The sequence below is a fragment of the Geospiza fortis genome, unplaced genomic scaffold, assembly GCF_000277835.1.
Source record: "Geospiza fortis unplaced genomic scaffold, GeoFor_1.0 scaffold111, whole genome shotgun sequence".
Lineage (NCBI taxonomy): Eukaryota > Metazoa > Chordata > Aves > Passeriformes > Thraupidae > Geospiza > Geospiza fortis.
In genome coordinates this window covers 3,620,926-3,646,839 of record NW_005054321.1, presented here as the reverse complement: position 1 = coordinate 3,646,839, position 25,914 = coordinate 3,620,926, and the positions used below count along the sequence as shown (strand labels likewise).

Here is a 25,914-nt window from a genome sequence, read left to right as displayed (position 1 = left end):
CAGTGAGAACACTACCTAAGCAACTACATGTCAGCAAGCCATCACACAGCATATGCAGGACAGCCAGGGGATCAGGCCCATCCAGCATGGGTTTCGGAAAGTCAGGTCCTGTTTGACCAACATAGTCTCCTATGGCAAGGTGACCTGCTTCTGTGGATAATGTTTACCTGGAGTTTTGTAGAGTCTTTGATATTGTCTCCTACATCATTCTCTTGGAGAAACTGTGGCTTGGACAGGTGCACCCTTCAGTGGGTAAAAAACTCTCTAGATGGTTGGGCCCAGTGTTCCCCAGGGCTCAGTATCAGGGCCAGTTGTATTTAATATCTTTATTGATGATCTGAATGAGAGGATCAAGGACACCCTGAATCAGTTTGCAGACAACACCAAGCTGGGCATGAGTGCTGATCTGCTGGAGGGTGGGAGAGTTCTGCAGAGGGATCTGGACAGGCTGGATCAGTGGCCCAAAGCCAGTGGTGTGAGGTACAACAAGGCCAAGTGCTGGGTCCTGCACTTGGGTCACAACAACCCCATGCAGTCCTACAGGCTGGGAACAGTGTCTGGAAAGCTGCCCTTGGAAAAGGACCTGGGGGTGCTGGAGCAGTGACTGAACATGAGCCAGTGTGTGCCCAGGTGGCCAAGAAGGCCAATGGCATCCTGGCCTGGATCAGATACAGTGTGGCCTGCAGGACCAGGGCAGTGACTGTCCTGGTCCTGTAATTGTCTGTATTTGTCACTGGTGAGGCCGCACCTCAAATCTTGGGTTCATGTTTGGGCCCCTCACTCAAAAAAGGACATTGAGGGGATGGAGTTTGCCCAGAGAAGGGCAACGGAACTGGGGAAGGGTCTGGAGCACAAGTCTGAGAGGAACAGCTGAGGCAGCTGGGGGTGTTTTTCTCCTCAAGAAAAGGAGGCTCAAGGGAGACCTTGTCACTCTCTACAGCTCCCCGAAAGGAGGCTGTAGCCAGGTGGGTGTCGGTGTCTTCCCTCAGGTAACAAAAGACAGGACAAGAGGAAAATTCCTCAAGCTGCACCAGGGGAGGTTCAGATTGGATATTAGGAAAAATTTCTTTATGAAAAAAATGGTCAAGCACTGGAATAGGCCACTCATGGAAGTGGGGAGTCACCATTCCTGGAGGTGTTTAGAAGATTGAGCACTTGTGAATATGGTTTAGTGATAGACTTGGCAGTGATGGATTAAGGGTTGGACTTGATCTTAAAGGTCTTTTCCAACCCAAATCACTCTGTGATTCTATGATAAATAGAAAACACTTTTAGTAAAGGTCAGGGAAGTATTAGGAAGTATGCTTATGTAAACCTTGTGTTTTCTTTCGGAAATTTTTAATCTTTTCTATTTTTTTTACCTTTGTTTACAGATGATCCTAAAATGATTGTTGCCAACCTTACAGTAAGTATTTAGGACTGAGAGGTATCTATCTGTACTTCACTGTTCACTTCTTGATTTGTGGTATTATTCAGTTTTCTTTTCTCACTCTTTAACAGAAAAATCAACCAACCATTATTAAAAATAAAGAATGTTAAATGCTGCCCTTCATGAGCACAGATAAATGTTAGTCATGTTTTCCACTGTTTGCTGCTCTAGTAGCTTTTATAACCTTTTTGGGCAGAGACAGAATCTCCTGGACTGTCTTTACTGCCTGAATTGAGTCTATTTATTCATTGCTTCAGAATTGGAAAGTAATCTTTTAGGGTAAACATTTTACTAGCACTTTGAAGATGCTGAAAAAGTGCTTTTGATAGCCTTCAACTCTAACCTTGCCATTAATGGAAGAAAAATGTTTAAAATTAAAATTAAAAAAACCCAAAAATAAAACAAAATCCCACAAGTTTTGTAACCAGATGGCTTTAAATATATCTGCAGATGAGGTATATTTTTGAGCATTCAGGTTTCTGCTGGAACTTAAACTTTGGTTCGGTTCTAATAAAATAATTCATCTGTGAGTTAAGTATGTGTAATATTTTGTTTGATAGTTTTATAAAGACTGTCACGAGAATGAAACTTTCCAAATATATATTTGAATGGCTCTCTGGGCCTTGGCTGCATGTAAATACTGCACAGAAATGACTGGACTAAATACTCTAGGTGTACACTTTGTTTCCCAGACACCATCAGTGATGACCTTAACAGCTTGATTTCTGTAGTCAAAGTTTTTGTGTGCATCTTAAGCTAACTGACAGCGTGCTATTTGTAACCATTTATTTTTCAGTGTAGAAAGCCTGACCAGCACTTCAAGCCTTACCTGAAACAGCACCTGCCTAAACGCTTGCACTATGCTAACAACCGAAGAATTGAGGATGTCCATTTACTGGTGGATCGCAAATGGCACGTGGCAAGGTAAATCCTTTTATTTGCTGCCATCCTGAGTTCCAGTCTTTTCTTCTGAAGAAATGGGACACTTAGGATGGCCCTGTCTGATAACATCCTGCTCCTCTACCTTGTGAGAAAGAGGAGTTTTGAGAACACAAAGTATTTTTAAGTGTGGGAAAAGCAGTTGATGGATAAAAAGTAGAAACCCAGACTGATTTGCTCAAGCAGCTTGGTGGTTTTGACTGATTAGCTTAAATGTAGAAGCTGATAAATTTTTCTAATGAGGTGCAAGCTTAGTCCAACAGGGGAGCAGGGAATATGGGAGGAAGGGGTAGGCTTATGTGGTGAAGGAATGTTAGGGAACAAGAGTTTGAGTGGATGCAGTAGGTGAATGGAAAGAAAACAGAGATATTGGCAGAGTGGGTGAATGTCTGAGAACATGTGGAAGGATGTCACAGGGTGGCCATCAAAGTGCTGTGCTCACAGTGTATTGCATTTAAAAAGAAATCCACAGAAAGCCAGGATGGTTTAGCTCAGGCAAAAACTCTGAATTTTTGGTTATAGAATATGGGCAGTGTTTATTAGTTAACTAAAAATTGTATGAGGAAAAACCAGTTGGCACATACACATATAGAGTGAACAGGAGAGGAGTAGCCTTTGTTTATGGGTGGTGCACAGCTTTCTATTTGAATATACTTTGCCACGTGTTGTGTTTTACAGTATGAGAATGGTGGGCTCTTTTTGCATGAATCTGACTCAGTGCTTCTTGGAAGATGACACAGCTTTTGGCTCATGGTAGACTGTTATGAGCTTTAAATTATGGTAGGATTTTTTGCCCATATAGCTGCCAGGCAAACACACAGTGTGTTGTAAGTGCCTTTTGACATCTGTGCTTATCTTTCCATGAATTATGCAAGTATCACTCTGCCGAAGCAGTGAATGAGAAACCCCATTTGCTTTCTTGCATAACTCCACTGGCTGCTGGCAGGCTGCCCCGTGGTTGGGGTTATGTATATTTCAAAGAATCACACTCTGAATTTTAGGTCTATGAAAGCTTTAGTGTTAAGAATTGTACTGAAATGGATTGATTGCCCAGGTTGATTTACATTTAGTAATTTCTTATTAATTACATCAGTCTTTCTTTGGCTTATTTATTAATTTTCAGAGATCTCATTCACAAGTAATTCATTCATTAGTGTAACTGTAACTGGTAGTTACAGGAAAATGGTAGTTACAGCCCTAATTGCTGTAACTCTAATAATTTATAAGGCCAAAATCAAACTTTGACTGAGCATTATCTTATTGCAGATGAAGAAATTAATTTGTAGGATAATGTGGTCCTCTGCATGTATTCCCTGCACGTGGCCCTACAAAACTGTATAGAAGTACTCTGAAATAAGCTGGTGATTATAATTCCAATGATGCAATACTTATTTTTCCACATATTTTTTAAAAAAACCCATCTCAGTGACAAGCTGATAATTACATTCCTATGGTACAGCACTTATTTTCCCAACTATTTGTCTTTGTGAAGATCTTTCTTTTTTCAGCTTTTTTTCTGCTATCCATTTTTGTTTATTGGGCTGAAGGCAAACAGGTGAAAGCACTTTATATCATTGTATGACATTTGCAGCATTGTAACATCACGAAAGTGCTTTCTGAGCAGCCTCTATTGGACTGGAGGTCCAGCACCTCCAGTCTGCAGGAGATTATGTGATATGAGAAAATCTGAGAAAATAATAGATGCTGAAGTTTTATCAATAATAAGAGTTGTTTCTTAGAGTGGGAGTAGAGGGAGAACCCTGGGGATGCTGTATAAGCCTGCAAGTCCCTACTACTGCTACTCATGAAAGAAATTATTACAATGCATTGCCTTGTAACCTTATCCTTCCTGCCCAGAAGAATATTGTCAGGTCAGCCACCTTTGAGGAGAATTTCTAATACTTTTTCAATTTAGGAAAGCCATGGATGTTTACAAGAAACCAACAGGAAAATGTTTCTTTCATGGAGACCACGGCTATGACAACAAGATAAACAGCATGCAGGTATGAGCAATGTCTGGGATGGTCACTGAAGGTCTCTGAAATGTAAATATTCAGTGAAAGCCCCCTAAATTTTAATGCTCTTCTTTCATATTCTTTTTTTTTTCTTTTTTTAAGACTGTCTTTATAGGTTATGGCCCTACCTTCAAGTACAAGACCAAAGTGCCTCCTTTTGAAAACATTGAACTTTACAATGTCATGTGTGGTAAGCTGCCTGCTTGAGAAATTGCAAAAGCAGCAACTTATTTTAATAGGGCTTCATTTAGGCACCCATGAGCTTATGCCCTGACTTCCTTTCAGTGTTGTTTTTTTCTAGTCCCCCTTTCCCAAGCACTTGCCAGGAGGGCTGAAGGCCCTTCTCAGGGGTGTCAGTTTGCTCTGGAGCTGGTCAGTAAAGGGAGTTACAATAGTTTTGACGTTGGCAGCTTGACAGAGATTAAATGGACACCTCTACAATGTGTGATGTCCACATCTCAGCAGTCTAGGAAGGAGATTTCTGTTCAGAGACTGCTTCTGCATCTGCAGGTCTCATGCAGCAGTTCAGATTGATCAGTTAGTTTTCTATGGCATTTCTTTGTATGATTGTTTCCTGAATTTGTAATGAAGCTGTGAAGAAGAATCTGATGATGTATACAGATGTTCATTAGGGTCTTTTCTTTAGTATTGATTTTCTAGAACAATGAAACTTTCAAGGTGTAATTCACAATGAAACTTTAAGGTGTTTCAAAGATGTAATTCACCTTTTTTCCCTAAACATGAAATGTTTAACTACCTAAGGGGTAGTTAGCCCTTATTTAGAAATCACTGTGTTGCAGATGTTTGGAGTGAGGTCAGCACATGGACCGTACATAGGTTTGCACTGGAAGCTGAAGGAGTAGTTATAATAAAATAGTATATAATAACTTTTTGCAGTTTTAAACTTTTCCAGTGTCTTGATGAAAATTAACACTTTGTCATAAAGCCAAAGATACTATTAGTGCGACATTTACAATTTTATGATTTGGACAAAAAAAATCAGTGTTTTTATTACATTTAAAGCTTTCAGTAACATGCTGTGGGGTGTAAACAATATTACTAAGAAACATGTTGGCTCAATAGAGTTGCTGCTCGAAAATATGTTTGTAGTGTAACCACCATTCATTTTTCCTTGGTATTTTCATAGATCTGCTTGGATTAAAGCCTGCTCCTAATAATGGCACCCATGGAAGTTTAAATCACCTGCTGAGAGCCAATGTTTATAAACCAACTGTGCCAGATGAAGTTGCTAAACCGCTGTATCCTGTGGCTTTACCTTCTGCATCAGATTTTGATATAGGATGTACATGTGATGATAAGGTAGGTGTGTAGGATCTGTGGAAGCCTCCACTATTAGTGGTAGTTTTGGTAAAGTTGTAGCCATTTTATTTATTTTGAGAGGGTTTGATCTGTAAGAATTTCCCAAGTCCCCCTGTGAAGTCTTTTTATGCCCCCTTGGAAAAATTACTGGTTTTTGTAAAAGCGGAGACAGGAAAATCCTCACTGTCTTATAGCATTAGTTTTGTTTTGTTAGATGCTAGTAAACAAGATGTTAGAGTGCTCCAGTGGTCCTAATCTCATTCCTTTTTTTTTTATTCTTGAGAAGAACAAGCTGGATGAACTCAACAAGCGCTTTCATATCAAGGGAACAGAAGGTAAGAGCCTGGTGCCTCAGTTAATGAAAGCTGATTTAATTTTCTTTTGTAAATTACTTTGCATAATTAATACCAGAGCAACTCCTGATGTGGTTTAGGTAATGTGTAGTAAATTGTCTTTTCAAGTACCTGCCAAGGTAGCCCACAGACACAGGTGAGATCTGTGGGCAAGGTGAAGTGATGCTCACTTGAGAAGGTACACAGTACCTTTTGCTGGAGCAGGACAAAAGTATTGTTCAAAGCAATGTGAGTTTCCATTCCACCATCTCGAGAAATTTTAAGCCCAGGTGTGAAGGCAGAGACAAGAGGAAAGGAGAGGGTGCATGAGGCAGTACTCTGTTCAACTACAGGCTGTAAATGGGGAAGAAACCAGGCTGTATTTGCAGGCTGGGTTTTACCATAGTTATCCAGGTTTAGATTTCACCTAGAAAGGATGCTACAGCTGCTTTAACAATCCCTGAGTGAGTCTTAATGCTTGGTGCTTAAGGGTGCAGGTTACACAGTGAAAGAAGTGCTCTGCTAGTTCAAGCTGCTCAGTGCAATTCTGTTCCTCTTCAGTGTTCAAGTCAATGTTATTCCCAGGAGAAAGCATACCCAGCTCTCCTGGCCACTAGCTCCTGCTGTGTGCCAGCACTGACTTCTGTGTGGCTGCACTCTCAGCTGCATCAGGGCTGTGGTCCAGATTTAAGTGGAGCAATAGGAGCAGAGGGGAGGAGATGGGAACTGCTTTTCTGAGCAACTCTAGTGACTGAAAGGCTCACAAAAGCAGAGTTTTCCTTCTCACAGTGGTGACCAAGTTCAGCATAACAATTCACAGCATTTCCCTTACCATAACAATTGTCCAAATTAGCAAATTCTGAAGCTTTCAGTTTAGGCATAGATTTTTTGAGGTCCCTCAAATTGCATTGTTAAGATGATTAAGGAGATTTGCTTTAATTCCCTTATGAAGGTATTTTCAGTTTCTCTGTTGTGAAAGGGCGATGCAGTCTATCCTTTAGTTTCAGAAGGTGACCGTAGTCCTCCTCTTTGTGAGTTAAATTGCCTTTCTGCAACTTTCATCTTGCTATACTGATTTTCTCAATTAATGGAGAGCTACTCCTCACTGTGGCAATTTATGGCATCAGGAAAAAACACCCTCACTGTTGCAATTTGAATCTCAACATCTTTATTTTGGTTTCTGGTTTTTATTCTTCTTCACTGTCGTAATATAAAAATAGTATTTTTGGTGTATTTTAAGATGTAAGCATTTAAACCAGTTGCATTTGCTCATTTGTCAATTCTCTGTTAAATGGCATGATGTGTCATTTAAACAAGCAGTTCTGCTTCATGCAAGTTTTGTTTTCCTTCATGGTGTGCCATGTCGATATTCACAGGCAGAAGAAAAAGATGACTTCAGCTTCTCCTGAATAAAGCAAGTTTATCATCTTTGTCCTTAGACTAGGCATTTCCTACTTTTTTCCTTGTGCCCTACAAAAACATCCTCTGTTTGTACTCAAGCACTAATAAAACATGCCCTTTTCTTTCAGGTTAAATGCCTATCTGGGAACTGTGTTAGGCCACTTTCCTTGTTTCTATGTTTTAATTTCCAAAAGCAAGCCAAGAGTGTTTGCCAAAAGGTTATCAAATTCAATGGACTGTACAGGACAATGCAACATTGTCCAGGAAATTTATTTTTCTTCTATCTCTTTAATTTTTTTTTCTTTTTGTAAGCAAGCTTCTCAGAGTTATCTAAGGACATTTAACCATAACATATAACCAAGAAAGAAGGGCTGTTTTTACAGAGCTGGAGATGTCTTTTTGTAGCCAAAGTTAGGAAAAGGGTTTTTTTCGTTTGTTTCTTTGATATTATCGACAAAAAATAGCGCATCAGTCTTCAGAACAAATCTGTATCAGCCAAGTGGGAAAAAACTACTCTTTGAGTGAGTGACCGCTTTTGCCCCCCTTTTGAGACAAAAAAAAACCCCAAACATAGGAAGGAGAGAAAGTCCACTGACAGTGGCAGGACTGATAGGCTAGGGACTGATTTAAAGCGATGAAAAGAAAGTCCTTATCACCTCATGTGTGACTGACAGGTGGGCACAAAGATCGCTAAAGAGTCTCCAGTTTTTGAAGAAAACATCCTCTCTCCACCCTGTGACACAAACAAGCTTTCAAGTGTAGAAGGGACTTTTAATCCCTAAGGGTGTTTGTGAACCTGGAATGGGGACTGCAGCCAGAACAGTTTAACACTTCTTGTACTCTCTTTGTCAAAAGATTTCCTTAGTAGTTACTTGGGGTCAGTATCCCATTAATGATCACTGTAAAAATCAACATCTGATGGAAAGCCAACCCCCTCTTCTTTTTTCATCCTTAAGATTTTCAGTGATAAACGTAAATGTAATTTCCTTTGATTTTTAGAGAAGCATCTTTTATATGGACGCCCTGCCGTACTGTACCGCACAAAATACAGTATCTTGCATCACCACGACTTTGAAAGTGGCTACAGTGAAACATTCCTGATGCCTCTGTGGACATCCTACACTATTTCCAAACAGGTTAGTGTTCTCTCTACTCTTGAAATGTGCTTTAAAAATCTTGGAAAAAATTTCTTTGGTATCTGTGTTCTTGAAGTCCTAAAATTTCCCTTCCCCAGGGAAATTTTCACACCAGAAATTATGTAAAAGTACCATTTTAAACCATGCCCAAATTATTTTTTTTTCCTTAATGAGAGAACAATTACAAGGAGAAAGGTTATGTATTTCTTCTCCTGTTTTATTTTAAAGTTTTGTTCAATGTGAGTTTGTTTTATTATGAGCAACTTCATTTGAATTTTCTCTCGTGGGGATTTCTGCTCCCTGAAGAAGGGGCTGTGCAGCAATGCAGGAGCAGGATTCGGTGGTACAGCCAAGTGGTTTATTGTACTGCGTGCAAGGCCTTCTGTGTAGTCTGTCAACAGTATGACCTAGTTTCCTTTTATCTGTAAAAGCTGAAAGTACATTTTTGTGTTGTCTCCATGTTCCTCAATGCAGGCAGAGGTGTCAGGTGTCCCGGAGCACCTGGCCAGCTGTGTGAGGCCTGACCTCCGCATTTCTCCAGGAAACAGCCAGAGCTGCGCCGCCTACAGAGGAGACAAACATCTCTCCTATGGATTCCTTTTTCCTCCTCGTAAGTTTACATAGCTTTTTGTACCTAGGGATTTTGTAGCTTTCTTGTTTTTTTAGGGAAAACCTTTGGTGTGAACATACTTCAGGCAAACCCCACCAGATACAAACAGACTAATTTTGATTTCAAACACCAGTAAGATAAACATATCTTTAATTTATAAATCCGAATTAGTTTCTTGCATACTGTAAAAGTTTCTACGATCCTATAGAAACGGTGATAGTAGAAAACCTGTGTCAAACAAGCATCCTCAATCCTCCTGATGCGCTTGCTTTGCTTTGGTATTGGATCCATGATCTTCTGGGATTAGTAAATGTTGAAGGGGCACAACTGTCTCACAGTTTTGAACTTCATTGCTCTGTCTTCCTCAATCAGTGGCTGAAATATTTTATGGTGGATTTCTGAAATGGAATTACAGGTGCAGAGGCTTGCTCAGAACTAGAAGATAATCCCACACTCCTCTCCCAAGAAATTCTTGGCGTCTTTTACAAAAGCCTGCAGAGCTCTCTGCATTTTAAGATAGCAAAAGTAGATAAGCTATATGAAAATATTTTGAACTGATTGACAGTTGAAGCAAAGATAAAATTCTTCCTTTCCATGTTCAGCTGTCACATGAAAGACAAATTTTGTGTATGCAGTGTGCACTTCTGAATATAACACTCAGATTGCTGTTTAGATTATGGTATTCCCTTTGGTTAATGTCTGAAGCCATTGTCAAAACATTTCTATATTCTCTGAAATCCGTATCTTTCATCTTATTAATATTTTTCTGTTTTCCTGTTTTCAGAATTAAGTTCCTCTGCAGAAGCAAAATACGATGCTTTTCTAATAACAAATATCATTCCAATGTATCCTGCCTTCAAAAGTAAGTGCTCTTTCCATGACTATACTTCTCTTTACCAGCAAGCTTTTTTTCTAACTTTGTGTTGGATTATGGAATGAATTGATAGGAGAAGTTTAGAACATTAAATTCAGTTACCTGTAGCCAGCAGCTAGTACCTGTGGACATCTGTATAGTGCTTGGTATGGGCAGGCAAAATACCACAAGAAAGGCTTAAGTTTTAAGAAAGGTTTATCTCCTTGGTGCTGGGTTAAAGTAATGGCACGGCCGTGCTGTAAGTCTGCAGCTGTTCTTTGTGCCACAGTAATTCACCTTCTGTAAGACCATGCAGATTTTCTTGTCTGTAGCCCAAGCTAGTGCAGAACATACTTAGGCAACAACTGGAGCCTGAGAGTGTGCACAAGCCTGGGAGTGTGTCCTTGGTATTTTGTAGTTCAGGGACAAGTGATTACATTTCATTTTTCTATCCATGCCCTTGGAAGGAGACTGAACATATTTATTATCTGTTAAAAAAAAAAAAAGAAGAGAAAACCAATTTATGGAAAATGAGGGATGATTTAAACCTGAGACTTTCAGTGCTGCAGGGTTATATTACTAACATTTCTTTTGTCTGCACATCCCATTTCTCTCTAGTCTTGCCAAGAAGTAGGAAAACCATCAGGCTATTCTGGTGGCATTTTTGGCTTGGCAGGGATTGACAAGCCTTGGAAGAATCTCAAGAGCATGTTGTAAGATTTCCAATTCAGATTTTAGCCAGAGAGGGTTGGATAACCATCAAAGCCTATGGTTAAAAAGGACACTTCTCCTTTTTAACCAGGAAAGACTGTTTTTAACTGAAAAACCTCTGTGTAGGACGAAGTGGTGATGTTTGCTGGAAATCTGAGCAAAAGCACTTGACTGATTAAAGGGTGAAAAATTATTGGGGATTTCCCACTCCTGAATCACTTCATAAAAATGCTCTTAATGTTAATCTAAGTATTTGGCTGAAATGCTAATCACAGGAGAACAACCCACCTCATTTTGTCTAGTGGTCTTCTTCCTCACATGTGGGTGACGGATTCCTTGCAAAAAAATTCTGGTACTAATGTCATTGCTGGGGAATTTCCAACCACTCCATGTGTACAGGTTGCACTGCTGAGAGCCAAGTATAAGCTCATTATATGGATCTTTTTCCATGACAGGTTGAATAGGAGGTGGCTGTGCTGCGCTGTGCTAGCTATGGTGGTAGTGCTGGCTGCAGAGGCCCCCTCCTCTGCTTTGTGTTTATAGTTCACTGTCCCATCCCATCCCCACTGGCAATAATTCTCTGTCCACTTTTTCCATAATGAGACTGGCTTAAGCAGCTCCTGCTTTGCTGGAGCTCCCCTGGGCTGGCCCCTCATTGCCCTGGCATTGCTCTGTATGTGGTTGCAGTGGGAAGTGGAGCTGCAATCTGATTTAGATACAAAACTTGAGGCAGTGGGACAAGGGAGAGTCTTTTGGTTTTGGACTGTTTTTATTGATAAAGCACATGCAAAGGAGGGGTGAGCAGCTGCAGGAATGGTATTGCCAAGTGATTAGGCTGAGGTTCTTGTTAGACCACTGCAGGTGGGGCCCTGGGCCTCAGCCCCAGCTGGGCATGTGGCCCTGAGGAGCATTAGAACAAGGTGTTCAAGGGGGCTTCCTAAGGCTGTCGTTGCCACCAGCTCCAGGGAACCATGGACTTAATGGCCTGAGCTGGCAAGACAAGAGTTAAACTCTCACAAGTCTGAGAAGTTTTGTTTACCCACACTTCTGTTAGTTAAAATAAAAAGGAGAAGAAGAAAAGAATGATAAGTTCCAGTGTGTTTCCCATCTCTGCAAGAATCTTAACTTTTTGAGGAGGACACGGGGGGAGAAAGTGCATCATGTTCTTCCCAAAGTTTGCTGAAATAACATGACTTTGGTCATCCTTGATGACACCTAGTTTGAAAGTTAAACATTTTGTATTGAAGGAGAATTTAACTGAATGAATTTGTATTTCTCTTTCTTTTAAAATGTTTGGTTTTAGCTTTTAATTAAAGTACTGTATCCTTTTTAAGATTAATAAAAACCCCCTAAACACACCACCCCAGCAGAGTTCCCTGTAAGCAGATAACAAAGGCAAAGGGCAGTGTTTAAAGAGATATCAAAAACCTGTGAATAGCTGTTTCTACAGCTTGGTGAAGGAACAGCAGAATCTCTGTGCAAGGCCTATGGCAATGCTGTCCTGGGAGTGGTAGCATGTATTTCCTTCATCACTGGCTGGGGCAAAAAATCAACAGAGAACAAAGTCTGAATAGGCTTTATTGACAAAACTGAATGAAGCTGCAGTAACTCTGTAATGCTTAGTCTTTCATTTCCCCTACTGTCACATGAATAATATCCTCTGGATTTTTATCTTGAGGAAGAAAAAACTTTATAATCTTGACATATTTTGACTTATCCAAATGTTGGTGTGTTGTGGGGTTTTTGTTTGGTTGGGTTTTTTCTGTTTGTTTTGGGGTTTGGGGTTTTTTTATTGCTTTTGGTTGATTGGTTGGTTTGGGGTTTTTCCCCCCCCCGCAGAGGTATGGAACTATTTCCAAAGGGTTTTGGTGAAGAGATATGCCACTGAACGAAATGGAGTCAATGTTATAAGTGGACCAATCTTTGACTATGACTATGATGGTTTACATGACACACCTGACAAAATCAAACAGTAAGTGCTTGTCTTTACATTGCTTTGTTGTTGCTTCTCTTAATGATGACTTTATCTTAAACAATTAATTACCTGCACATTATTTAATTTTTTGTGAGGAGACATCATTTTCTAGCTCTTTCTAAAGTTATTGAGACTGAATGCCCACGTAGGTAGGACAGTGTTTAAAATAAGGAAATGACAATTCAGCACTTAACTATTCACCTTTGAACTTTGTCTGGAGAATGAAAACAATTTCAATTTGGTTCCATATAGTCTATTGTCTCTAAAATTCTCCTTACTTAAGGAGAACTTAAGGGCTGTGCTATTGAGTTACATGCTTAAGTCTTTGTTAATTCAGCAATGCATTCTTTCCATGTCTCTGAACTGAAGAAGCCTTTCAGCACTGCATGAGGTATTTCAGTAGCACAGTGTAGGGTAATTGGATGCTCACTTTCAATAGTGTTCAGGAATCAAACACATTTCAACAATGTATGTGTGTCCTCACACGTAGGAGAGGAAAGACCATGTTGTTTGTGCAACCTTCTTCCAAACAAGTTCATCCTTTGTGGGTAAATATTTGCTTTATTCCCCCAGGTTTGTGGAAGGCAGTGCAATCCCTGTTCCAACACATTACTATGCCATCATAACCAGCTGCTTAGATTTCACTCAGCCAGCTGACAAGTGTGATGGACCACTCTCTGTTCTCTCATACATCCTTCCCCACCGGCCTGACAACGATGAGAGCTGCAATGTAAGTTCAGCTGCACTGCAGCAGCCCTGTGGTAAATGTGTCCCTGAGACATGTGAAAGCCAATTATAGAAGCAAATGTTCACTAATGCCTTGAATGGGAGCTCAGTTGTGCCTCTGTTGAAGTGTCATTAGCTCATGAGATAAAAGTACTCCTCCATGACAGCAGCAAAAGTATGGAACTATTACTGCACCTAAAATTGTCCAGAAGAACTGACATACAGTAGGTTGGCAGTATTGTTTTTTGCCTGTAGGATTCGACATTTTGTCAGTGTAACTTCAGAGAAGATTTGGGGGAGTCTGTATGCATAAACATACTGTGCTAGCACCCAGCCTGATGTTTTTATGGAGGTCAGTTTCCATTTGCAGATACAATGCAATCTGCCTGCTATAGCAGTCTGGGTGCATCAGTCAGCATGATTGCATCCAACCCACACAGTATTAAAAGTATATGCTGTAACCTGCCAAGGGTAGAGTGCCAATTCTTGCTGCTTCCAGAACACCTTGATTCAAGAGAAAAGTTTGGCTTCTTATTACAGAGAAGGCCAAATACCCTCCTGGTTTCTTTTCTATCTTCCATTAGGATGCAAGATCCTCTACTGTAAGAATCTTGATGAAGGCTTTGGTCTGGCCAGCACTGCAGAAAGTGCACACTTGGCAGCTGATTGTGTGGCAGGAGGATGTTGGGTCCCCTGTGGGCTCTGGCACTCCATGAGGACAGCAGAGCTCCCAGGCAGCTGTATTTAGCCTTGTCCTTCCGCCTGAACTTATTCTCCCATTACACAGCTGGGTGGATTCCTGCACACAGACATTTCACTATGGGCTGCCAGGAGACTGTTTCCTGAATGAACGCATTAATGTTATGAATTTTGTATTGGCAAAAAAGTTAAGACTCCCATTCCAGCTACAGGCAGAAATAGTCATTTCAACTCTGTACACAATTCACCTGGAACACTGTTTCTTTCTCACTCGTCAAACAACTGTTTCCTGAATGAATGCATTAATGTTATAAATTTTGTATTGGCGAAAAAAGCCAAGACTCCTATTCCAGCTACAAGCAGAAATAGTCATTCCAACTCTGAGCACAATTGACCTTGAACACTGTTCCTTTTTCTTTCATCAAGCATTGCTTGCTTCCAGGGCCCATGCTTTTAAAGCAGTATCCCTCTCTCTTGAGCAGGTCTGGCCCTGTTTGGATCTCAGCTGTTTTGGGCAGAGATGTCTTTCATCAGAAGTCTCTGGAAGTCCTACATATATTGCATTGTGGCTTTTCCCTGGACTGCTTTTCTCTGAATCAAGATCCAGTTAGTGATCCGGAAATTACTGTTTTGGTAGTTATTAGTGTCTCTGCCCTGTAACTCTGCCAATATGTAATTTTATGAAAAAGTAACTTGTTTTTTCCTCCTTATATTGTGTGTCATAGCTCTCTTAAACTGCTGAAATCTTTTTGAATTTTGAAATATAAGAAATCAAGGACTAAAAGAGACCATTATTGTAATTATTATTACAATAATGGTCTCTTTTAGTCCTTGATTTCTCACATTTCAAACCAGGTTTCTTTTCTCTCTAGGTCATGCTATTTGTAAATACATATGGTGTATGTATTTACAGTTTGAGAGAATCTTCAGTGCTTCTGCAAGGTCATTAGCAGATATTGGTCCATGCATTTTATATAGCAAAGAATCACTCCAAAATATTTAAATGTTGCTCTTGAATGAAAATACAGTTAGGCAAATTTTTTCCACTGAAATCCATCATTGCAATCCAGACTTACTTTTGCACATGGTGTTCCATCTTATTTGTTCAAAGATGGATTTGTTCAAAGATTCAAGTGATTGCATAAAACCTCATCATACTTCATGGATGAAATGCTTGGGATAATATAGGAATTTTACCTTAACCTCTCCACCGTTTTCTTTTAAGATTTGAAGAAATATTAGCTTTCCCTGTGCTCTGCTTTAGCTGCACACACATTCTCTTCACACAGCTGTTGAAGAACACCACCACTCTTCTCATCTGAATTTGTTCCTTTTCTAAACTGTGTTTATTTGTGGTGAGGTTATGCCCATTTATTCTTGTGTCAACATTTTTCTATGTCTTAAATAGCCTTCTCTGGGTTTTGCCCTTGAGATGATTTATGATGATTCTCAAGGCAAATAACTTCTCTCTATTCATGGAAGACCCAGGATCTTTTTCGCTCTTGTAAGAGAGGATGAGACTGTTGGTAGAATAGACTTCCTATGCATCTTATCCAGTCCAATCTTTTTTTTCACCTGGATCATGAATGAGATTAAGTACTGCAGCTTAGATCTCAAAATGAAAATGGTTTTCTTTCCACTGGACACAACTCCTCTGATACTACCTATAATTTGCTTTTTCCATAGCTGTGTTATAATGGTGGTTCACATTCGTGCACAGCTCAGGTCCTTCTCTTCTGCCTGTCAATTTGGATAACCCAATTTCATTCTGTCCTGGGAGCTCCTGCATCTGCATCCTCCACTGTGCTATTCCACCTTTCTCTGCACTGACAGGAGTTCTCAACTGTTGGGGATTTTGCTAGCAGCTAATGACCTTGGCACAAGAAGCGAGTGTGAAAACATTACAAAAAATCCTTTCTAAGACCAAAGTTGAAGGAACCCTAGGAACTACTAGAAAATTCCTCCAGGCCACTGTTTTCTCTTTCAGCAAAACATTTAAATTTCTTTTCTTAAGTCAGTTCCTCACCCATCTGTCTATATGCATCATGTTCAGCTTTCCAATTGATATTCAGAGAGATTCTTGTGCAGAATATCTGGTATTTTTTCCACTGAATTTTGTGCTAGCCTCCTAATTGATCACCTCTTCCTATTTTCTCCATGTTTTCAATTGTTACTTTTCCTTCTAAAATTCTCCTTATTTTTGAGGTGGGACTAAGCACTAAAGCTGGAGAAAACCATCATTTTAAATGCATACACTTCGTTCATTGTTATGTGGTAATACTGTATTAGTTGATCACTATTTAAAATCCTTGCTGCTGGGCCTGAGGCTTCATGGGCCAGTTGTGGACTGGAAAAAATAAAACATAGATCAGTTGGTTGATTTTTTGGAGTCATGGGAATGCTGTCTTGCTGGACTAGGTTAAACAAGCCTCCCCATCCTGTGATTTATGCATGTTGCAGATCTTTTGCAAACTGCTTGTATTCAAGAAAAGTGAGCTTTGCGGCTCGCTCATAACTTCCTTTTGAGCTCTGCAGATTTCCTGCTCAGAAGAAAGGCTTGAAGAAAGGAAAAATGTCACAGTGGCTGCCTTTGCACTGGCAGCCCTGCTGAGGCCTGTTTGCAGACCCCTGGTTGTGGCTGAAGGCTGAGCAGGGGCTTCCCACGGTCACGTGCTGCCAGGAGCATCCCCAGAGCACGGCACTGCAGGCAAAGGGGAGTGAGCAGGACACACTCCCTCCTCTTCCCTCTTAATTTGCATCTTTCTCTTCTTGTTCCAGATCTGGTTTTGGTCCTCAAGTTGTTAGTGGTAGGACAGGAAAGCTGTGTTGGGGCTGAGAGCTTGGAACCAAACAGGTGCTGACTGGGTCATGGACGTTTGCTTTAGAGCAGCCAGCTGTGATCTGTCTGGGACTTCGTGTCCTCTCTGTGCAAGCGATCACCTCACCCTCCTGCCTCTTGTTGGGTGACCCACTTCTTGGTCTGTGGCTCAGCTACTGCACTGGATAGGTTCTGGCATTGCTGGAGTTTAGTCTTGATCCATGAGAGGATCATTTGGTAGGAGGACATTGCTGACTGAGGCAGTCAGGAAAGGGGTCATTTCCAGGGACTGCCACACACATGAAGTCTAAATACCTGACATATAACCCACTTCCCTAGCAGTGGCGTACAGGTACCAGCCAGAGGGGCCAAAGGGGGAAAAGTCCTGTTTGCTTTGTCCTTTTCCCATGTCTGGGCCCCGCTGTACTGTCCCCAGGCCTGGGTGCAATGCTTGTGGCACATGTAGCTTAGGCTGGTTAAGGCACACAAACAGCCAGTCACTGCAGTGTTTTGCAGGGCTGATTTTCTGATGTGTTTGTGAGTTACCTTAGTTTGTGGATGACTCCAACATGTGCTGGTGCTGGCACAAGGCACGAGGCAGCAGCTATCCCCTAAGAGAACACAACCTGACCCCAAAAACTCTGGCAGCATAATCTTCCTGACTTTTTTCTAAGTATCAGGAAATGCTGGGTGAAATTCTTTTTTCTATCAGTGAATAATATGTATGTTCCAATCACAAGAGCTTTTAGGTACCTACATAAACCATTGTCCCAACTGTGTAATGAATTGTAAAGGTCCCCTAAAAGTAAAATGGAAATATTAAAATATTACTATGTTAGATGATGTGATGGTCAATTGAAAATAATGTGTAGGCGTAGAATTCAAAGCCAAACAGCTTAGAGTTTGGCCTTTGGTAAATCAAAAGTGATTAATATGGAGTTCTTTCTGTGAGACAGAAAAACATGGAGTGTCCAGTGGATTTCTGAAAAACCATAGCTGTTCTTCTGAAACACCTGCAACTTGAAGCTAGCTTTTTCTGGATGATTATGGTCATTGTGTCAACCCCATCATAAAATGGGTACTGAAATAAAACTGCAGGAATCATCTTGCACGTTAAATGTCAAATTTATTTTCTCGGAATTCATTTACCTTATTCATTCTTGAATAAGGCACAGAGATTCTTCTTCAAATCTGGAACAAATGTGTAGACAAGTTGCATTTGTTTTGGAGATGATTTTTGACAAGACTTGTGATAAAAATATATATATTTTTTTTCCCCCCTAGAGCTCAGAGGATGAGTCAAAGTGGGTTGAAGATCTTCTTAAGATGCACACTGTGCGTGTCCGTGACATCGAGCAGCTCACTAGCTTGGACTTCTTCCGAAAGACCAGTCGCAGCTACACAGAGATCCTCTCCCTAAAGACATACCTGCATACGTTTGAAAGTGAAATTTAGCTTTCTAACCTTACTCAGTGCATCCTTTTATCAACTGGTGTATATTTTTATATTGTTTTTATATTTATTAATTTGAAGCCAGGACATTAAAAATATTAGTATTTTAATCCTGTATCAAATCTTAAACATTAAACCTTTGTGTCATATGTTTTGTTTCTCTAATGTTTAATATAGGTATGTCTCTTGGTTGATTTAGTAGTGCTTGTAATACTGCATTTTGAGTTCTTACCCTGAGCTTTTAAGTGGTGCTGCAAGGTTTGATGCATGCATCAAGGAAACATTAATTTCTCATGCTCCTTTACCACACTTGTAGTCCTGTACTGTGTATCAAAATACTGAACATGTAAAATTACACTCATTTACTGATAACTGTGTGACAGAGATATTTAAACACTATAGACAAATAGCATCCTAAATATAATAAACCACACATTCAGTTTTTTTAATGTGTTTTGATTTCCTTTCACAGGGATGTTCAGAGGGGCTTGTGGGCAGCTGAGTGCTGACAGATCTCTTACTGGGTAGAGCCCTTCTCAAGAGCTTAGGTTTGCTGGTAAGAGGACTGCCAGGGGTGCAGGTGCCCTGCCCTGATACTCAGCAATGAGATAAAAAAATAGACCCACAGCAGTAATTACTGCTTAGGTTTTGCCATAGGGGAGAGCTGGGATGGGAGGATGCTTGCTGTCATGAGCTAGCAGGGATATTCCATGCCTGACACCACTTGGCCCTGCTTCAGAACTGTGGAAAGGATTTTTTATAGAAGACATGTTATGGAGCATTAGTGTTAGTGTACCTAGATGATGGAAAAGAGAAGTTATTGTTTAGAATGCCTTTGAGGCTGAACCCACTAATGCCACTATTGTAGAGCCTTCATTTGGGCTTACACATTTCCTTCTCTCTGTGAAAGTTGGCTCTATTTTCTCCTTGAGGATTGCAGCTGCTGAAGGGAAGAGGGAAGGGCTGGAAAGCATCTCAGCCATGTACACAGATGAGTAGCCAAGGTCTCCTAAATAAAATTATTCTAGCACAACATCAACTTGCATCCCTGTAGTATCCATCTAAGAGAAAGTAGTAAACTGGAATTAATCATGTTAACATAGATAATAAAGCTCTTGTGACCAGACAAAAATTTATTATTCTGTCTGCCTAATTCTGTTTAATTTAGTAAAGCACAAAACTTGAATACTTTATAATACTTCCAAAATATTAGGATGGAAATTCTAATAACTGCACAAAGCTATGGGAAACATCCTATACTTGCAACTTAAAAATTGTCTCTTGTGGTTGTCTGGTAGCACAGAAATATTTTCCTGTAAGCTTTCAGTGGGGCTTCTTGCCATGATAAACTTAATGTTCTTACAGGTACTACAAAGGGTATTTCCTTTGGATTTAAAAGAACTTTCTTTTAAGACCTAATTCCTTCAACATGAACTTTAGTGATGATTTAATGTGGTGGTTGATAAAATAAACTAAAGACCACCAATGCTGTTTTGCTTTGGCATTAATCTGTGGCTCTGTTTGTTTGGGTTTTTAATCAAATTGAACAAATTATGTAACTCTTTTATTTTCTCTCAAAATAACATGAAATTTATACCAAAAGAACATTTAAGATTGGAAAAATAATATTTTGTTCAAAGAAGTTTGCTTCTGAAATGTCACTAGTGATTGAAAATGGTTGGGAGAGACAATTTAACTCTTGGTTTCAGTAAACAGTGGTGATTAGTGTATAGCGAAACATCAATTTTTTGACTAAGTTTCTTACTGTGACAGTAAATACTAGTAATTTACTTCTGTCCTACCTACTTCTCTTCAGCCTTTGGTTCCACGTTCCTGCATGGTATTGCTGTTTTATTTTACTGCATTAGCAGAAACAACTCTGCTGAGAAATATTTGTGGTGACTTTTGCACATGGCATGGGGTACTTTTCCCATTGAAAGATGCCTTATCAACACAAAAGCTCTAATACAAAGCTAAAGCCTTGCAAATCCCTCTGAGCAACATTAGCTCTGCAGGAACAACAGGTATTTTCAAGGAAACTTGTAATTTGCCTCCAGTAGTCTTCAGGGTGAATGTTAGCTTAAGGCAGACGGAAGGAACCCTTCCGCCTTCCAATCCTGTTAGACCATTTTGAAAGGATTAAATACCTCTTATTTCTGTTACATGTTGCCTTTTCTTGATATTTCTCTGGCTTCAGCAAAAGGTCCGTTGAGGAGAACAAGCATTTAATTTTTCTGTCAAGCAAATGCTGTTTTTGAGGATTTGGGTAATAACTGTTTGCACTTGGTGATGTAAATCTGAGGCATGTTCAATGGGTTAGAGGCAGTTCAGTTGAGCAACTGCCACAATGACAAAAGCTGTGGTGTCCTGCACACCTGGCAAAGTCCTTTTGCTCTGGGAAAAATTCTTCAAATGTAGTTGTGCAACTAGAATAACCCTGCTACAGGAAACTGTTACTTTTTTTAACCCCTTTTCCACAGCCACATATCCTTAACAGATAAGCACTGAAAGCTGGTCAAGTAACCTGACCAACAGAATGGTCGTGATGGAGAAATTATAGCAAAAGTCCCCATCCTGTTCTGACAGTACCAGAGTACTTAATGACTTATGATTATGTTCTGTCCTGGTCAGTTAATAGCTTGATCAGACTTTCTACTTGCTGTTGCCCTCTTCTCCTTGTCCAGCCTTTATCCTTTTTATGGAGTTAGGTACAATATTCAATAGTTTCTGCACTTTTTTGAATATTGGTTCTGGTTTGCTAATAGCAGATCAGTTTGCATTGTGTAATAAAGCAAGTTTCATCTCCAGATGAACAAGAAAATGAAAATATTTAATTGTCAGGTCTGTGCCATCTTGTGAAGGTTTTTCCAGAATTCTCATGGATTTAGTGTGAGTAATAACCATGTGTAATTAGGCCAATCTTGCTGTGTCCCTGGAGGCTGCTCCATAGCAGTCCTGCCGTGATCCCTTGCTTCTCAGTGCTTTGTATGCAAACAGTTGGTCAGCTGAACGTGTGAAGATTCTGAGACTTTACAAATTAAAATACACATGCATGGCAGGTTTATCAAGTCCCTGTTTCCCTTGCATTTGGTTTCCTCCTATCCATCAGTCTGTCAGGTACAACAGGTGAAATAGATCTCTAATTCCTGCAAACAGCCAGGAAGCAAAAACCTTTTCAGGAAAGCTGAAGGAGGTTCCCTCTGAAGGTGTTGCTAGTTGCAGGAGAGAACAGGAACTTGGGCAGTGTCTGTCTTGGACAGTGAGAACAGAGTGCAGGACCTGACTGAAGGAAAAAAATTTGTAGTGACAGGAACTGATGTTCCAGCAATCCTTCCCTTCAGTCTCACATCCACATCAAACATCTTTAACTACCTTTAAATTTGTATGACACTTCTGTGCAGATTACCTTGGCTCCTTTCTGCAGGAGATAGAGGATATACGGCTTGCAGTGCGATTGAGAAAATTCCCCCTTCATATATATTTTTTTTTAGAAAACCCGCAAGGCCCTACCAACAGAGGGGCAAATTCACTCTTTCTGCCTTGAGAGAGAGGGATACAGCTGGGCTTTCCCAGAGCAGGGGAGGGTGTGGGTGTTGCAGAGCTGCTGCTTCCTCTCAGCTCCAGTACGGTGCTCTTCCAACGAGTTTGGCACTTAGGGCAGCTGGGTTTATTCTGCTGGTTTGGCACAGACAGATAAATGAAACTTCACAACACATCTGGGAGGCTGCTGTTACCACATGGATGAAACTGGCATGGAGAGGCTGGATAGTCTGTATAAGGGCATGCATATACTATGGACTGTAAAGCTGGTCATAGCACTCCTGTACAGGGCTTAGTATGTGACATTTTAAAATAATTTTTGGTAGCGCTATCACTGACAGGAGAGCACAAGGTATGTTTTGTAAAGCAAAAGTTTCAGAATCATGTGGCTGAAATAAAATTTGAATACAGGGCAAAAGAAGCAAAACTCCCTTCCTTTGAGGGCAATAAATAATGCTGAATTGGTTTTCTATCAATCCCATGCATCAAAATGCTTCTGGAGGCCTGGTTCCTTACCAAAGTCCTTCTGTATCCCAGAGAGATGCCACAGTACTTGTCTGTCCCTCCTGTATGTGCTCCTAGTTGAGGTCAGTTTTTGACTAGTTTCAATTTCCCTTACTGCAGTCTCAGACCAATGTTGCACTTGACCTAAGAGACGTGGTATAGTCATGAAAATATAAGTATAGCCTGACCAGGATAGACCTGACAGTAAATGATTAATACCACGTTAACTGTACATCTTCCAAATGAGGGAAACGTGTTTGAAATGTTTAAAGTTCAGCCCTTTTCAAGAGAGGAGAAAAAAAGTTTTTTTAAACATTGTGGAAAAATACCTAATCTCGTTTCTTTGCACTTGTTGTGTAAATACAAGATAAGAGCAGTATTCCCAAGGTTACTGCAAACAGCCTGTCACTACAGAGTACAAACTAACATTTACTAAAATGTATGTTGACATAAAAGCAGCATTGCTTTAACAGTCAGCTACAGAAAAAAACCCACAGGTTTCTTTCCCTTTACAAGTCAAAAGTTTGGGACGTAACTTATCCAGACCTGCCCTCTCAAAGCAAAATCCCTGCCCTGCTTACAGCATCCCTGGTATGCGCACAGTTGTTGTGGAGCCTTACCTTACTGCATTACCTTATCTGTTGTTTTCTAAACATGGCAGGGAAAGGCAGAGGGAGGTCACCCAGGTTTCACCATGGAGACACCAGCAGGCAAAGAAGTTAGTAACTGTGGATTAGCACAGCTGTAACTGATTGACCCTAAAACTGGAATTTACTAGAAAAGAGGTGGGATTATTTGACATCATAAACCTTCAACAGAAAAGGATTAAATCCTTTTCAGGGGATATTTTCATCAATGTTTTTTTTCCTGGCTGAGTTCAGCAAGTAGGGAATTATTTCTTCTTTTCTACAGGGAGGACTGATATATCAGAAGAGGCTGGATGAAGAGAAAACAGGAACTTTGTACACCCCCCAAATAAATCTCTAGCCCCAGTCCCTTCTGGCAGCATCTCCTGGACCTTCAACCTGTTCAACCTCTTCTGTCTCTTGAAATAGGAAACTTCTCTTATCTACTTACACAGCAATTATTTTTTTTTCTAACTCCCTGTTTTATTTCAGCTTTGATCTGTTAATCATCAGCAAATAACTTTAGTGTTATCCTACCAGCTTTTAGCTCTGTCAAGTTTTACACACTTAATCTGAAGAGGATGTGGAAGATCCTGATATATCCCCATTTTCTTTTCCAGTGCAGTTAAAACACAGGGCCAGTTTTTCAGATAAAAACCCTCTTCAGAGTATTTATTCTGGTGGCCTTTACCCAGGTAGGTGTCTTTGTCTGAAGGCATTTAATGTCCCTGAGGGTAGAATGCCAAAGCTCTGATGAATCAACCAGAACTTCTCCTCACAGGCCATGACCAGCTAGATCATTGCTAACAACAGGGAAAATTAGCTGTTCCTAATGTCAGTATTTCATTTCTGGGGCTAGAAAGTTCAGACCAAATCCAGATGAGCCAGAGTTCAGGTTCTATCTCAGCATTGACTGTGACAGATCACTTCTGTTCATTGGCCTTTTTTCACCCAGCACATCTCTAGGACATTGCTGATGGCTGTGGTTTCACCTGCTCTCTGCTGGATGCACGTTGTCATTTGTACTTGTAGTCTTTCCCATGTTTCTAGTTGGCTTTTGGGATGTGTTTTGGGTGCATGGACATGGTCTACTGGGTTACTGACAGTAACTACATCCTCCTCTTCCTCCTCCATTGTAGTGCCACATGAACAGTTGTCCTTGCTCCCCCCTTGCCACAGGCCCCTTGCTGTACTCAGGATTGTAGTACACTTACTGTACACCTCTGCAGAGTCTAGAGAAAAAGCCAGTAGGAAGCAGGTCACAGATGATGTGTTACCTTCTCCTGCTTCTCCTGGGCTGTAGCTAGCCTGTGTGGGCTGCAGTGCTGGGGCAGATGTAATCAGTCTTTTCCCATGTGATAAACATTGAATCCCCAAACATTTTTGTTAGGGGAAAAAAAATTTCTAAGATTCTCCTTACTGGTAACACCAGAATAAACACTGATGTTTGAGGATCTAACAACTGACAACTTTATGACAATCCTCTTAAGGCAGTAGAGAAAAAAGAAATTTGCAGAAAAATTGTTCTTCTTGTTTCTCTCCTTTGTTTAAAAAAACCCCATTATCTGCAGGATGCTCAGCTGGGCTTGTAGACCTCCACATTGAACTAAGAATGCACCTCCATAGCTTTCACTTTCTGTGCCTCACCTAATTCTAGCCTTTCTCAAAAGGTTTCCATATGCATTCATGAAACCTTGGAGCCCTCCTGTGGTCAAAATCATGAGCTATTCTTCCAGTTGTAACCCAAAATCTGATGCAGTCAATTCCATTTTAAACTTTATCTTTGGAATATTCATTAAGAAATCTTCAATCAGTTAAGGAAGAACAAAGTTTAGATAGATTCCTGAGGTTTTGCATGGGTCAGTCTCATTCCATCTCACTCCCCTTGGCCATTATCTGATGCTGTCCACATCTCTTTTCCAAGGTTGGGGTATTGCCTGACAATCTGCCCATTACTTCATCTTTCTTCCCTCCATATTACTTCTCCCCGTTTGCTGTCCTTTGTAGGCCTCTCCATTTCTGCTCTGATCTAGTCAGGCTCTCATCATCAGTCTGTCTCAGAACCCTCCAGCTGTGCATTAAATAATGTCATCAACACAAATTTCAAGTTTACTGTCTGCCTTGCTGGAGAAGTATGTGATTCTGAGGGCTTTGGTGTGCTTGTTTTTAACGTTGTGCTGAAGTTGTAGAAAAGGTTTTACATTTCCTTAATTTTGTGGCCTTTGTAGAGCCCCTTAGGAAAATTCTGTTTCCACATGGGAAATTGCTTCTTTTTCAACAACATTTCATTGTGCATGAGAAGCAAAGGTGTCAGCAATCCTGAGCAGGTTTATGAGGGAGTAGGAAAGGGTGAGGTAAAAATGAGGAAGGGAAGGAGGAGAATTGTTCCCTCTGCTTTTGTCTGTAGTGGGGAAAACGCTGAGTGTTTCTTTCCTGCTGTGTAACTAAAGGGGAGCACCCCCAGCTGTGCTATCTCACACCATTCACCTGGCTGCTCCTGGGCTGCATTGAAGATCCCAGCGTGGTCCACTGGAGATGCTGGATTTGCTACCCAGAGTGACTGACAGAGAGGGGCTGAGAGCCTCAGCTCTTCCCTCTCTGGCCAGGAATTTGTAAAGGCAGTTGGATATTCATGAGAGTAAATACTTCAAGGCTTGTCATTTGTAAGATAACACAGCACATACCACAGGGGCTTCAAAAGGATTTGAAGTTTCTAGGCTGCACTACTGTTACAACATTTGAAGATACAGATGTTCATGGAAAATCCCACCCAAAATTTCAGCATCAAATATGCACTGTGTAATTCTCCCAAGGGATGGGGCTTTTTG

The 25,914-nt window shown here is 40.5% G+C and overlaps 1 protein-coding gene across 2 annotated transcripts in view; it reads left to right on the top strand.

Annotated features, from left to right (window-relative positions):
• The window catches only part of ENPP2 (ectonucleotide pyrophosphatase/phosphodiesterase 2), a 57,969-nt gene extending 39,104 nt beyond the window's left edge, over positions 1–18,865 (top strand). For both annotated transcript variants that reach the window (XM_031056737.1, XM_005420696.2), the window contains exons 14-25: positions 1,374–1,405; positions 2,226–2,353; positions 4,284–4,371; positions 4,486–4,573; positions 5,531–5,703; positions 5,990–6,038; positions 8,436–8,572; positions 9,047–9,182; positions 9,967–10,044; positions 12,586–12,718; positions 13,295–13,451; positions 18,249–18,865. In XM_031056737.1, coding sequence (XP_030912597.1) covers positions 1,374–1,405; positions 2,226–2,353; positions 4,284–4,371; positions 4,486–4,573; positions 5,531–5,703; positions 5,990–6,038; positions 8,436–8,572; positions 9,047–9,182; positions 9,967–10,044; positions 12,586–12,718; positions 13,295–13,451; positions 18,249–18,419 — 1,370 coding nt within the window. In that variant the 3' untranslated portion in view covers positions 18,420–18,865. The remainder of the gene's footprint in view (positions 1–1,373; positions 1,406–2,225; positions 2,354–4,283; positions 4,372–4,485; positions 4,574–5,530; positions 5,704–5,989; positions 6,039–8,435; positions 8,573–9,046; positions 9,183–9,966; positions 10,045–12,585; positions 12,719–13,294; positions 13,452–18,248) is intronic.
• Positions 18,866–25,914: the final 7,049 nt, after the last annotated feature.